General features: G+C 44.8%; 2 protein-coding genes across 2 annotated transcripts; both read right to left on the reverse strand.

The window, feature by feature from the left end:
• Positions 1–1,329: 1,329 nt before the first annotated feature.
• Positions 1,330–2,667, reverse strand: LOC124218491 (uncharacterized protein F54H12.2-like). Its single transcript, XM_046625010.1, has one exon. The coding sequence runs from the start codon at positions 2,665–2,667 to the stop codon at positions 1,330–1,332; it is 1,338 nt and encodes a 445-aa protein (XP_046480966.1).
• Positions 2,668–7,477: 4,810 nt separating this feature from the next.
• LOC124218492 (uncharacterized) lies at positions 7,478–8,935 on the reverse strand. The gene has a single exon (XM_046625011.1). The coding sequence runs from the start codon at positions 8,933–8,935 to the stop codon at positions 7,478–7,480; it is 1,458 nt and encodes a 485-aa protein (XP_046480967.1).
• Between the last annotated feature and the right edge of the window lie 6,853 nt (positions 8,936–15,788).

Here is a 15,788-nt window from a genome sequence, read left to right on the forward strand (position 1 = left end):
AAAGTCCGCTTATGGTGAGGGACGAGTGGTGGTAATCCGAAGCCGTCGAAGTATGTACCGTGTCTCGAGGAACTGACGAAAAATGCCACCCAGTGACTACCGGAGCGTGTGTAATCATCCGTGTTTGACACAAAGGCTGTTGGGCGTGTCCATATGAGGGTTATCTGATCCGCTGCAAAAACCCCGGTCTTCCCGTTCGGAATCGCCAGCATCGCGCTCCATATCTGTAGATTGTCCATTTTGTACCTCGTCTTCTTCTTCTTCTTCGCCCTCGTTATCGGAGATAATCATACCACTTGTAGAAGATTGTGAGCAGGTATGTGAGTCAATCCCAGTAGTAAGTATGTCGTAGGGAACGGTAACTTCGCCGTCTGACGTAGGCGCAGACGGATCAGGAGAGATTTTCAGTGAAGCGACTGACTCTGGTATTACTGCTTGTAGCGAGGAATTTCTTTCTAGTACCTGGGGTGGCTGATTACTAGTCGAACTCTCCTTTCGGGTGATGTTGCGCTTACTGGCTGACAATGCTTCTGTATAATCGTATTTAGCCAGAATATTGTTATTGTTGATCCATTTCTTTAGCTTGAGTGCGTTGTTTATCGCACATGCGAAAAATTACTCCTTCTTAACGCCGTGGAAGAAGCACCATACCGAAGACCGTTCCAGATTGTCGAACGTCGGGCAATCGATGTCCTCCAAGTTGAATACTTGACGCGCGGTACCAATTTCAATGTATTTAGATTTCTCGCGTCCACGGGCAAAGATTCGATGAGCGTTACGTGCGATTTCTCGGAGGTTAACGTCTAATTGAAGCAGCGAGATGTCACCTTCAAACCACTCGATGCTATAATGGTAACACGTTACGTAATTGTTCACGCCACGTTCTTTGAGCTGCAGATCCCTGAAGGGATATGGCGGTTCTACTAACCAATGTGCCGAGTAGCGGTGATCGATGGTGACGACTGCCACCTCTTTCGGTATAAATTTGCCATAGTTGTTTCGGAACCCTTGAATACCTGTCACGTAATCCATACTTGAACTTGGAAAAATGTAGTCGGATGAATAGAGAGCCGGAAGAGCGAACCTGCAGTAGCGTACTTTGAATGCTGACTGGCTCGGCACCGTAGTTACGGGTGTTTATATACAGCCTTGTGTTACAATCCCCGTCTCAATTTTTGTTTATCACGTGTCTCCAGCCGGTCTGTTTCTCCCCTTGAAGACGTTGGCGTGGTGTATTCACAGTGTTCTCTCTCTCTCTCTAACGGAAATCACCAGCTGGTATGTCATGGAAGCGGTCGTGATAGGAGGGGCGTGATCTCACGCTCTTTCTTAGCCCGAAAAATCTGTAATGACCTGACGTGCAGCATTAACTTTAATAAGATTATCAAATTCAGCGTACACTAGGCAATTCACAGTTTCTTTGAGGGCACCATCGAACCGCACTTCGACCCTGAGAGTTTCATGTTTGATGAGCAACCAGTGCGATGTACAGTTGGCCGACAGATCGGGGGTTAGGTCAAAAGCCGATGGACAATTTCCTTTAGCGAACTGCTGCCGGTCGATACCGTTTCCTTCGTTCAGAAAATGAATCCCCGTACCGGAGAAGAGGGTGTTATAAGCGTCCACGTAGAGATCGTCTTTGCCAAAACTCATCTGTAGCGGCTTCGTTGGGACTTGCACCCCGTCGACGTACAACGACAGGAAATTCAAAGAGTAGTTTTGAAAATTAAACGGATTGCGCTGTCTGTCGCCGTTGAAGGCTTTATTGCTGACAAAACCGATTATCACTCGTTTCAGTAGTTTTCTAAGTATGACATTGTCCAGTGTTTCTGCCTGTACTCCTGCGTGTATGGTGAAAGATTTCACCTCGACTCTGGTGACGAGATATTTTGCGGTACCTTTGGCTAGCGTCCGTGCGTGCGCCAGCAAGATTCCAGGGCTAATCTTCATTCGGCGAACGAGCAGTGAAGTTTCCAGTATGTGCAGCTTGTGGCGATTTTCGGCTTCCATGATGCAAAAACTGTCTCTTGATCTCACAAGTCGAAGACGCAGTTCCACACCGTTGAGTGAAAATTTGTCTTGATTAAATACGTCACAGTGCAGATGTCCAATCAGATCAACGGTACGTGCATTGCTCATGATCCGTTTGCGATCGGGGAAACCTCGGTTAGCACCGACGGTGTCGGCGTCGTATACATTTGATACTCCATCCTCGCTGTCGTACCATAGAGCCGAAGAAAGATGGGATTTTTTGGAGGGCGGTGTGTAATTCAGTAGAGTCTCTTTATATGCTCGATAGGCGTAAGAGTTGTTGGCTGGTGAGACTAGTTTTTGATTGAAGAATATATCGACTTGATTGAACATCGAGTGAAGCAGATTGTTTACCGGAGTGGTATGCGGAGTAGCCGCGTTGCCTTCGCCTGCCGGTGGGGCAGGAGTAGGCGGTTGTAGCTTCACTCGTACGCTAAGCATAGTGTATGCCAAGTCAATATACTCATCACCGTTTCCAGGTACAACAAATTCAATCGGGGAATCGTCGGTTAGAGATGATACGGGCTTGTAGTGTACCCATTGACCAGCCTCAATAGACGTCTGCGTTGGTGGTACAGAACACAAATCCAGTTCCGACTTCATACACTTAACCGAGTGCGCGTGCAGGAAGACCATTGTTGATGTTTAGGTTGAAGACGAGCGGCGCGTGGGCTTACCGGGGTCCCAATATGTCTGCAAGGACCCGTTTTTCACAACACTTTTTCCGTTTAGTTTTCTTGGCGGTTCCGGCACGCTTGGCTATCTTGGCCGATGTTTTCTTTTTCGACCTTCGTCTAATTTTTCTCATAGTACCAACTGCTCGGTGCGCGCCGACAAATCCGTTGATGCGGGCAATGTTTGACTGACGCGCTAATCCGCCGGTGCGCCTTTTATAACCGCTGCCCTTCATGAGTTTATCAATTTTTTCTTCAGCAGCTCTTTTCAATTTGTGTCCTGATTCTTCGAAACGACTCTTGACTGCCTGTTTGAACGGAGTGTCGTTTCTCACATCCGTCATGACGTTCATCCCTGCACGTAGTGCTTCTCTTCCGACCGCGCGAGCACCACTGGACAGCAGAGGTAGTATTCGACGAAACCGGCCTCCCAAGAAGCTGCTGATTCCGTCCCCGCGTTGATGCGGTGCTCCTCGGTAAACTGTCTCTATGCCTCCATCGCCAAGCTGATTTTCGTAATGTTGCATATAATGAGCGATGTCGTACCTGCTATGTTTTCCCTCTCTCTCTCTTTTGCTGAGCGACTCCTGTGATTCCAGTCAATCACTGAACGCGTCTGAAATGCAGCGTTACCGTCAGTGTCCCGCTCGTGAATGGTGCTGAGCTACCGAATTGATCTGTTATATCGATCTCGATGGTTTGAAAGTTCGTGAGCATTAGAGGTACATAGTACAGTGGCGATAGTGTTTTCATCTCTGATTCGGCCTGTAAGATATTGTCTTTGCCGCATGTTTGAATGACTCGTAACAGCGGGGCGTAAACATCTCCAACGATACGTGGCTCCGCCAGATCGCAATAAATAAACATCTGGCAGCCGGAGATCCTTGATGATTTGTTGGTTTCGGATACCTTGCAATCTGTTACCTCAACTGCACTTTCCCTAGTAGTATTGTAATACGTAACACAGGGTATCGTTCCATTTTTCACTGGCGCATACACCTGAGGGTATTTAAACGTGAGTGGATAATGAATTTCGGCCAGCCCAATTTCCCAGTCTCCCTTTAGTTGAATCTGACGGGGCAGCTGGGTAATGTAACAGCACGTCCGATCTTCCGGAAAAGACTGCATCGAGCTGTTGCTCGGTAAAAGTAGGTAAAACTGATCCCGGGACATTTTGAATTTCTTTGATGCACGAGTCGAACGGTGAACACTCAACGATTGCGAGACATGCTGCAACAGCACGCTATTTTATCATCTACGTGTTTCCCCCTCTACACACTTATGGTCACGGTCGTAGAACAAGCCATCAATTACTTCGCCGTTGAGATCTTCCAAGACGTACACTATCGGAGAACGTGCAAGCACTCGTCGGATCTTGAATAATTCTTGGCTGCAGTTTGCCGCGTAGCCTTTTTTAAATGTTTCCTTGGTTTTACTAATTCGTACAAAATCATTCTTATGGAATCTCGGTTTTCCATTTGGACGCGGAGAATAACGCTTTTGCATGTGGGAACGCGCTGTAGCAGCATTGCGAAGCGTCACTTCGGACGGCGCCATGCCAATGCTCGAGTGAACTGTATTGTTCTAGGCTTGCACGATTTGTGGCAAAACATTGATGTAGCGTCGCGTCTTTTCACGCGTGAAGTAACGCTACAGGCGTTCTTTGAGTGTACGGTTGAATCGCTCCACGATAGCTGCTTTCACGTCGGGATTACGAGTAACACGATATCGTATTTCATGGTCGCGAAGTATCTTCTGAAAAGCACTCCCGACAAATCCTTTACCTTTGTCCGTTTGCAGTAGGTCGGGTCTGCGCGGCGTAGTGTGTAACAATTACTCGAAACCTTCAGCACCGGTTGCGGCTGTCTTTCGTTTCAGCGGGACCACTGATGCGTACTTGCTCAATACATCGATGACCACCAGGAGATAGCGAAAACCGTTGTTGCGGCTCTTCATGGAACTCAGGTCAGCCAGGTCAGCTTCCCATACGTCGTCTATATTGGAAACGTTGTACCTTGCTCTCAGAAATTTCCTGTGCACGGTCTTGTGTAAGGTGTAGGCATCCGGAGCTGCCAGCCATTTTCTCACCGAATCCCGAGAGTTGTTTTCGCGTGCAACATCTTCCAGAATTCGTGCTCCCGCGTAACCGGCAGTATGCGAGGGATTGTAATACGTTTCTTCAAGAAGAGTCGTCATTTTTCTTCAGCCGAAGTGTTTTCCAACCGGATTTTGCTCCGGTGGCGCGTTTGAGTAGAGCATATCCTACGTTGTGAGAACGGCTGGTTACGGGTGTAACGTTTGCGGAACTTTGTCGCTTCGTCGGGGAACTACTGGTGTGCGTCAATAGTTGTTGCGATGTTATCGTCGGTAGACTCGGGGCGTCGAATGTGCGTATGCCTTTCCAAAACGTATCGTTCCCCACGTATTCTCGGGGTACGTTGATCGTCTGAAGAAACCGTGCAAACTAACCAGCCCCTGTAGGAGTAAAAGTATTCCTAGATCACATGGCATGATTGACCAGGTCGACGATGTTTGCGCCGGGAACTGTAACGCCGTATCACGAGACGGTTCCTGCGGCATCCCAAGGAAATCGTTCCAGTACGCTGCCAAGTTCGCGCATCAGCATTTCGGCCTTTGCACGATACTTCCTTGGTACCGCTGACGCGACTTTTTTCGCGTGCACTTGAACGTTGCCAGGACTCGCAGCTACGGTGGGAGATATCATTGATTCTTCGGCTGTGTTTTCGTCTTCTTCTTCCTCCTCCTCCTTTTCCTCCTTCTCCCTTTCCTCGAGAACGTCTAATTTTATGGGTTTGCGTGCGTCGTTTGCAAAAAACAAATATCGTTGAAGTACCTGCTGATAGTTTCCATTTTTCTGCGTCGTCTTTCGACGGTTTGTTCAAGATGTCCTTCATCTTGTTGTCGAGTCTTAAAGCGGGATCAATGCGTGTGGTAGTTGTATTTCCAGGTGAAAGCGTAGTGGCTATACCCTCGCTGACGCGTTGTTGAAATCTCTCCATACTCTCCATAGGAATTAAAACCATCTTCTTTGTACGTTCCATTTTGCTACTTGGAGAAGAGGCTGGAAGCTGAAGTCCCGAGTAATGGAGCGAGCAAGAGCGTGAGAACTCCGCTCCCACGTTGAACAAGAAAACGTTTTTTGGACTTCCAGGTATCCTGGTTGCTGGCCAACCGCGGTAATGTCTGTTTATGACGTGCCAGACGATTTTTCTGAATTCTGGACAGTGCTACGTTACCCTCCAAGGTGTTCAATGCACACTCACAAATGGTCTTTACCAGCGAATTGTCGTCCGTGCGTAGCAATGCCGATCTCTGTGACGGGTTCAATTTCTGCAGAGCGTGCATCGCTACTGCGTTTGCTTTAGTGAAATCGGCACGAGCTCTGCGACCGGACGCGGTACGGCGTATTCGAGGCATCACAGCTGATCGACTGGAACCCGGTGCGCATTGGTAACCTTTATATCCTTCCGTGGAACGTAGACGTAGTGATTATCGTCCGAAGAGAAGATGTTTGATCGGAAACGACAATTCTCCGGAGTGGATTGCTTCAGGTCGAAAAGCAGATATCCGTGTGGCGCTGCGGTAGCGTCGTGATAGGCCTCTTGAAGAAACCTCGGATCTTCGGGATACACCTGTCTGGCAAGATGTTGGATTTGGGCACGATCCCGTGGATTTTTTAAGAAGACTATGTAGTTTGCGTTGAGGGAAACATCTCGTTCGCCGCGGCCCTTGTGAAAGAGATTTTGTGTTATGTAGAAAACGCTGAGGTTCTTACGATGACAGACCTTGGTGAAAAGATCAACGACGACATTGTTTGAAGCCTCTCGCATTAGATCGTCGATTACCAAAAGTTTCGGTTTTTTGTCACCCTCGTAATCGGCGTGTTGCAGTTACCCCTCGCGGTACTCAATACTCTTGTTCCCGTCGTACAACGGCTGCCATTTGTCAAAGTACCATATCACACGACTAAATCTTGTGTCGCACATTGACGTTCCATGACGCAGAATGTTCTTGACGAAATTTGATTTACCGCATCCTGATGGCCCGGCTACAATGGCCAAAAACGGATGTTTCCAACGTGTGTCCGTCATCGAAGAAGAAGAAGAAGAAGAAAAAGAAGAAGAATAGTCCAGGTATGATAAGGGATCTATAAAAAATTTCAACAATTGAAACCACGTTTTTTTACTACGTTAGCTCGCTCGCGGCCGGGGCGGTGGCTGCATTGGCGGCGGCGGCGGCGGCACTCCCTTCCTGCGCTGACCATGAGCTCATTTAAGCGCACGCGGAAGCGTAACCGCGCAAGTACGAGCTCATCAGCGTGGGCGCGGTCGAGCTGATTGTGCGTGAGGCGCGTACGCCATGAGCTTATTCGTACGCGTGCGCGCAGTGATATCAGCTTAAAAACAGCACGCCCGGCCGCGGTTCACGAGATGAATTTTTACGAGCAATACGATATTTTTTCACAATTTTTCATGCGTACGTTTAAACGTGGTACTAACCTTCATACAGTTTGGTGGGACACATACAAAAGAGTATCTAATGGGTTGGCCTGGCGTCTCACCGGTTGAAATAACAGACGGTTGGGGTAAGAATCCCTTCGGTGTCCTCTGTCTGTCTGTCTATTTGTTTGTCTGTCTATTTGTCTGTTGCTCATACGCGCGCGTGGCTTGCCGTCCGGGTGTCTCTACTACTGCAGGGTGAGAAGACGGAGGCGGTGGTGTGCAACTGCTTGGAGTCCGGGTTCTTCGTCATCATCCAGTGTGGTAACCGTAGGGCAGCGTATCGAAACTTGTGACGCAACAACGCCTTTTCACGTAAACCGGTTCACACGTTTTGCGCTCTGAGCGCGTCACGACTGCGTGCAGTTCCGTTGGACGAATGGCGCGATACTCCAAGGGAATGGGTGCAGCGGCTTCTACCACCATCCGCTTGTTAGCCTTGAAGTTGATTTTCGAGCTCGTCGTGTGATTCAGTGATATGCCTTTCATCTTGCAAATTTCCACCTCTTCACCATTCGGACGTTTAATGATGAAAGCATAGAATTTTGGCTCTCCCGAGACGAAAGCGCGTATTAAAGTCCCACGGCCATAAGACGCCAACTTGTCCGTCAGGTCGGCAAGAAAGTTTCCCGTGGCAGGTTCATACTCGTTCGGCCTTCGGAGGTTTCGGGTATACATCACTGAATCGGTGTCGTAATAGAGCACGCGCCGATCCAGCTTCTCAAGAAACGAGAAGAGCTTCAGCCGAGCCTGGGCAGTGGTGTACAAGGCAATTACGACGTTTGCCAGCGCTGACGGTTCAACGCTGTGTTGCGCGTGTGACCAACGCATGTACAACACTTCGTCGTTCACGGGCAGCAAACCGGACACCTCAACTTCAGGGTTGGTCAAAAGCTCGAGCAGCTGCTGACGCGTCTTTATAACCTCTGTTTTTACCAGATTCTCGCGTTGCCCGAACTTGCCCCAAAACGAATTTAAGCATAATTTGAAAACTGATTGCATGCCGGGATTCTTAGCAATACGGTTGCGATCTAGCCGTATACCCTCGACCCGCTCGTACTCATCAAGGTAGCGCATTCGAGCCGGCTCGTCCTCGCATTCAGCAGGCCAGCCGCTTCCCTCTTGCTTAATCTTGAGGGAGGTGTCGATATAGCCGGCGAAATGCCCACCTTGACGAGTAGTCGGGTCAAACGATGTCACCGTATACGACCACATCTCGCGTATGCTCCTGATCTTGTATCCCATCTCCACGGCTTTTTTTAATTCGATCGACACCCACGTGCCCTCAAATTCTCGCGCAGCCTCGTTATCATATCTACACTCGTCCTGGTTCAAACTCCGACAACATGAGCGGCACAAGGCAAACATGAGTTTGTCATGCAAGTGCACCTGCAAAACAGGGTGATGAAGATTGCGAGGCGGTAAAACTCGGCACTTGATGAGCCCCTCAACTCGCAAGATGTCGCAACCGCTTGACCCTGTCAAGAGCTTACACTCATCTCCACTTTCATTCTTACAGATGAACTGATACAACGAGCAAAAATCGACGTATCGTATTTCCTCGTACGCGTTGCCCGTTGCATCTGTTTTCACCTCGTAGTATCGGGAAGCGTTCCCTGTTCGATTACCGTAGAACGCATCACGCGAATTTAGTGCTTCACTCGTGGCAGTGCCAGCGGTCAGCGGATGTGTTGCCACGTACTCCCTCATCTTCTCGTTCTTCCTCAAGCTCCGATCAAACACGCATTCCCACTATTCCGTCACGCGGTTACCCAATTCGCGCATACGGCTGATCTTTGCACGAGTTTCCTCGTATCGCCTATCCAACGTCTCGCCGTTGACGCTACGCCCATCGCAGTAGATTCGTAAACATTTACGACAGCCGTGCCAGAAACAACCGTAAAACTCGTAGACGTGTCGCGTACCGTCACCCGCGAGCGTATTCGCTCCGGTTGTAAAAAATTTTTACCGAACAGCACCGAACAAACCGAGGCAATTGTCGTGCTCTCGGTAAAGGGACACGCTCTGCCGCACTCCAGAAATATGTCCCTGAATGCTACGCACGCACGTCGCAGAATATCCACGTCCGACCGACAGTACGACAACAATTCCGCGTCAAAGTCGAACAGATGGTCGTTCGCTACAGCCTCGTTGTACCATGAGTAAAACTCTGCTTGCGCATCGCTACTCATGGTATCCGGAGGGTAAAACTTCGCTACGGGGAGCGGTCCCACGTAACCGACGTTTTCAGGGCTACTGAAAAGGTGGGGGAATACACCTTTTACGGGAGTAGTTGGTAGTCCAAAAGCCTTCGGTAGCGCCGATAATGCCATAGGCAAATATGCTAAGGAATCTAGAAATCGGGTGTGACCCGTTTCGAGCATATTGATCTTACTGCCGCTTAGGATGACCTGCGGCGAATTTCCAATCCGCTCAACCATATGCCGCAGTATGAATTGTGCATCAAAACCTTTTGCATTGTGCGCAATGCATACGATGCAGGCAAAGTCCTGAACGGGCCGAGTAGCTAAGTCTACCAACTCCTTCACCGGTTCCCTCCTGAAAACGAACTCACGTACGAGCCCGCAAGCGGAACAGCCGTTCGATATATCGAGATCGTGGATACATTGCGTACACACTTGTTGCGCTACGCACAAGTTCGGCACATGTATGTTTGTCGTCGCGTCACCGTCTACCGTCTCGCATTGCTGCGTTTCGAAATCATAAAAAATGAAGATGTAACGTTTCGGTCTTGTCGCGTCTTTCAGTGGCGTCATGAAGCAGTAGTGATTGTACGGTCTGTTGCAGCGGCACGTTGCGCAAAAACGAGTTTCACAAATGTGTGCCCTGCGCGAAAGATTTACGAATCGCTCGCAATTTTGGCATATACGCAGCGTTGCACGAACGGAGCGACGCGGACTGAAGAAGCCGATCCTGCGGTGGTACTCCAGACAACCGTTACCGCGGAACACGCGTCTGCAATTGAGACACTCGATTTCGTGAGACTCGCTATTGCACGGTGGCGATGCGAGGCACTGTGGGCACTTTACGGAACATCAGTGTTCGTACCCGTTGTTAAATTTCCTATTGCAGGGTTGATAGAAAAAGGCCCCTGCTGCCGCCACGGTTAAATTTGCAATTGGACAATAATGCTGTTCTTCGGGATGATACAGCAGATTCAATCGGTGCCTGACATCGCCTGTTCCATTTGCTCTCACCACGGCAGTGCCGTCGTAAAATGCCGCTTCGCCGGTACCTAGCCTCTCCAACTCGTACAGTGTGATGAGCAATCCCTCGCGTGCCAGATAGTTCTGGAACTGTGCGATTACATGCACTGGGCACCCCGTTGGCGGAATCTCGACACCGGCGCTCGCAACAAGATTACGAGCTTCTGCACGCTGGAAACTGGACCTAGCGAATCTCACCATCTCGTAATGCTCGTGCAGAGCGCCACTGCGGTTCAGGCCTCTCTCGGCGTGAGCCTTGGCTACAACGAGTGCACGAGGTAAACACAACCCGTCACTGTTGACAATTTGCACGACGGATTTTTTAAGTACCCCCGCGTGCGTGATCGGCTTCAGCTTTCCACGACCCTATGGTACTCCAACACTGTGTACCGTCACGGTGAAGACGCTGTCGACGCCAAACTCTGATGCGCTCTGGGATACGCTAAAAACTAACTTCCCGAGGTCACTGTACCGCGAGTCCCTCACCGGCCGGAACGATAACCACGCAGGACCATGATTAAAACTCTCCGCGCTGAACGTGAAACCTATGTAATCGCTACTCCGACACGTTGCTACGGCATACGCATGCAGATCTCTGAACGCGTCCTCCAGCCACTCCACTAGATTACCACCCGACTCAGGGGCCGCGATCTTCATTCGCAACTCACGCCCTGTGACCGCGAATTTACGAATAAATTTTGTTGATTCACCGATAACCGTGAAACGGTTACCCAGTGAATCAGCCCCGTCATCGGATGCCTGATTTGACTCCATCTCACTCGCAGCTTCACTCTCCCGCTCCGATTCTCTGCCCACGTTTCCAGAGTGTACACCCTCTGTCTCGTCGTCGTCAGCGTCGTCGTCGAATTGAAATGTCACGTCGGAAACTGTCTGTATCTCGTCATCGTCATCGGCATCGTCATTGTCATCGTCGGACTCTAATGTCACGTCAGGATCGTAACTCGGTGCCCTCCGGGCCCAACCCCTGCCGATCTGTATGCCTAAGGTACTGGCGCCCTCGTTCACGGGAAACGGACCAACAGTTTGCATAAGGCCCCCTGTTGTACATATAAAACAAAAATAAGACCAAACTCCATGGTAAAGCGTCGTCAATACGCAAGTATAGTCGAATTTCGCGGTTTTAATAGAAACGCACGCCCTAGAGTACCCGCGTGATCGGTTTCCCTAAAAAATATCCTCGTCCATCGCCGGCGGTGTATAGCCCATCTGAGTGAATATTCCACTCTCGGACGTCTGTGGCCACGAGAATATTGGTAAGTGGGAGTTGCAGTCACGCCAACTGGTGCTAAAAATTGATACTAGTGAAACCGGGTCGGCTGTCAGATTACTATATACGTTGCGTGTAAACAAATGTATTTGTTTGTTTGTATTTTATACTGTATATTTATAAAAATTAGTCAAAAAACTTTTACAAATTATAAGAACAATGTTTTTATCAGTGAGTGAAATTTTGGATCATTTGGGTTCTACGCCCAAGAGCCGGAACTTCATCGAAGGCGAACAAGTTGTAAATTCTAACTACTTAATCTACATAGGAATATTAAGCGGAAATGATGAACAATACAAGTTATTGTCATACTGTATTCAATCGTCTAAAAATCGAGAAGATCCTCACGAGATAAATTCAATAATTGCAAAAAGTGGTAAAGTTATTTCATCGGTTTGTAGTTGTACAGCTGGATTGAGTGAAAGGTGTAAACATAGTGCTGCAGTATTATTATTTTGTGCACGGTAAGTTTAAATTACATCATTAAAATTTTCGATAAAATTTATTTAATATTTCGATAAAGTTTGATTATGAGTTTTTTTATAATTTTAGAAATGTTATAACTGGTTTCAAAATCGTATCATCAACAGACAAGAAATGCCTTTGGCATGCGCCACGAGATTCTTGTTTAGAGCAATATAATGCCAAGCCTTTAAGTGGTCATAGTTGTTTTAAAATTAAAAAGGATCACCTGGAGTTAGATGATGAAGTTAAAAAGCTGATCAAGGAGAAATTGTATTCAAACCATTTGAAGTCAACGTTATCAGAGCATGCGTATGGGTGTGAATGATTAATTGTAATAACTGATATTTTTTATTTTTTTTTATAAAAATTATGATGAAGTAAATTCACCTAAATTATATTTGTGATTCGTTTGATTAGCTATCAACTAATTACAAAATATTATTAATTCAATCAATTATGTGTATACTCGCTAATTAATAAAAGCTCTATTTTTTATAATCAAATACTGTAATGGAATTTTTTACACATATGTGCAATTTTGCATTTCAATCAATTTTATTTGTTGTATATTTTAACTTTTATGGACTATTTACTTCATCAAGCTTTTTGATTTTTTTGATATATTTTTCTTTTTACACTGTATTTTATAATTTTTTTTGAATTTATTTATAATAGAGCTGGACGACATGCTCCACTACATCACACTGTTGAAACTCTACCACCTGAATACCTTCGGCAGATTGAATCCATGATTTTACACTTATCCTCCTCATTTATCCTCCTCATTTATCCTCTATAATTTATCTGAACAACCTTTCCGACCTCTACGAGAATGTTGTCAAAAAATGTTTGAACAGTTAACAGGAGATCCTGTTGATATTTGTAAAGAAAGTAAAAAATTTTATAGTATCTGGCAAAAAGAACGAAAGTTTAGAATCACGGGCTCGCGATGTTATGAACTGTACACCTACCGAAAAAAACCAAAACCTAATTGGAAGAATAAATCGCTAAAATATTTTTATCCTAGCACTTTTTCTAATACAGCAATAAATCACGGTTTGAAATGTGAATCAGATGCTCGAATAGCATATGAAAAAAGTACATCAACTAATGTATTTCAATGCGGTCTCGTAATTTCAGAAAATAATCCTTGGCTTGGTTATTCTCCTGACGGAATTATATTTGAAAATGATACACCTGTTAAATTGCTTGAAATTAAATGCCCATACGAAGGTAAATCTCTAAGTATGGATGATATTATTTCTGATATAAAATACCTTGAATTGGATCCGAAGAATAATAACAATTTGATTTTGAAAAAAAATCATTAATATTATGGCCAGGTTCAATTTGGAATGGGTATTTTAAATGTTAAAAAAACCGATTTTATTCTATTTTCTTCTCACGATAAAAGTTTGAAAATTATTACTGTTGATTTTGACGAAAAATTTGTGAAAGACTTATTTGAATCTTTAAAATTAATATTTTTCAACCAAATGTTACATCATGCTTGCAAAGATGAGCAACGTAATTAAAAATTTGTACGAAACGAAACACTTCTGTAAAAAGTAACCTTGTCAAGTGAACACTCCAAAAATGTTAAAGTAAGTTTAAATGTAAAAATTAAGATTTTTTATTATAAAGTTTAAATAAATATTGAATTATTAACAGTTATTTTTGTATTTTAATCATTAATCTGCGTTGTTTGACATAAATTTATCATTACTTAAAATTGGAGAACTTAAATTTACAACTGCACCAATAATTGTTAATATTTCTTTGCCCTTGTTAACAAGACCACTTGGCATCCGAGAACCTAAGACTTTAAATACTTTGAGTCTTTGATTGGAACACTCTATATGAACTCGTGCTCTGGCGATTTTCGCACTTAAGCGCGACTCTTCTTTGGAAAATTGCAGTTTTTCTTTCTTGAATGGAGGTCGTATAAGAGTTATATCTCTATCTTTACACAGCTTATCTACCCTAAACCCTTTGTCGACCATCAGTGCTTCACCTTTTTCTAGTGAATCCAATATTTTAGATTGCTCAAATATAGCATCATCCGAAGGTCTCCCTCCATACATGGAACTAATGTAGGATAACAATCCTCCGGGAGTTACACCAGTCATAAACTTGATGGTATACGTACTTTTATATCGCGAATATGTTGCTTGTTGACAACATAACGATTTTGGTTTCTGTATAAAAATTTCCGTACAGTCCAGCACAATTCTAACATTCCTAAAGTTAAAAAATTGAAACATATAGGAAGATTTTGAGAAATCTCATCTTTTTCTGGAAAAGGTATTCCATCTTTCAAGCAAACGTAAAGCATGTCTATCATTTGCAGAATAATTTTACGGCAATGTGACGCTGAAGAGTACTTAAATGAAACAGTCAAGATTGCATACGATAAATTATGCTTCAATTTGATAAATGTCATAATAACTTTGTTGCGAAGATGCATTTTTCCGGACTCGTACTTAGGAAAGCCGATTTTAAAAATATCAAGGATGGTATTTAAGATATCAAAGTTCACAATGCCGGTTAATGTATTGAGTTCCTTCTCAGTTTTTATAACATCACAAAGATCAATCAGCAAATCACCACTTCTAATTTGAACACCAATATCAATAAATTTTTTTTCAGTCGTTTCAACATCTTGCACTGACAACATTGGCACAACAGATCTATTATCATTTTCTTCTGAAGTGATAAGACTCGTTGCATTGTGATCCAAAGGATCTGAATTTTTTTGACCATCAAAATCACAAGCCGACTGAGTAGTAGTTGAACTTGTTGATGAACCCAGTTTTTTATTATTAGTAGCTTCATTGCCTGAAATGATGGTATTTTTCTTTTTATCTCTGTTAATTCTTCTTCTCTCTCTGTCATTATTTATTTTGTTACTGGATCCTGGTTTTATATCAGTACAAGGCAGATTACAAGAAGGCACTGCGGTTTTTTTCAAGCGTCTTTTGCCTTTTGACCCAGAATCTGCGTAGAAAACAAATTTTCTTAGTTAAATTTAGAATAAAAAAAATAATGAGCTGAAAAATAAATATAATCACCTGGTGAGAAATAATCCGATTTTTTAAAGTGCAAGGAACAAACTTGCATATTTTCTGTAATAGTTTTTCCTATTTTTAACACTTTTGCCACATTTTTCGACAGTTAATTTTCTCATCCACTCCGAAAGCATTAGTAATTTTCACAAAATTTTCATTTTGTTTTGGAAAATAATGAAATCTTACATCTAAATTCCTGCAAGCTTTACTGCTACACCCATATACACTGCAAAGGGTTTTACTTTTGTTTGGTTTCGGAGAAAATCGAACGCCCAACAAATCTTCGACGCTTTCCATCATTAAATAATATTTTTTTGATTAAAAAAATTATTTAAAGAATAGGTATAATTGCAAAGACAATATTTATTTTTTACAACAGCTTGAACAGTGAGAAAATACCCTTGTGCCAGCTGACCCGGTTTGAGTAGTTTCAATTTGAGCCACCAGATGGCAATACCGTACTTACCATTTACCAATTATCGCCTCATCCATTGAGGATGTAGAATAATTGTCTC

The sequence above is a fragment of the Neodiprion pinetum genome, chromosome 5, assembly GCF_021155775.2.
Source record: "Neodiprion pinetum isolate iyNeoPine1 chromosome 5, iyNeoPine1.2, whole genome shotgun sequence".
Taxonomy (NCBI): domain Eukaryota; kingdom Metazoa; phylum Arthropoda; class Insecta; order Hymenoptera; family Diprionidae; genus Neodiprion; species Neodiprion pinetum.

Excerpts from the sequence above, each read along its gene's own strand:
- LOC124218491 (XM_046625010.1), bottom strand. The coding sequence starts at position 2,667 with ATGGTCTTCCTGCACGCGCACTCGGTTAAGTGTATGAAGTCGGAACTG.
- LOC124218492 (XM_046625011.1), bottom strand. The coding sequence starts at position 8,935 with ATGAGGGAGTACGTGGCAACACATCCGCTGACCGCTGGCACTGCCACG.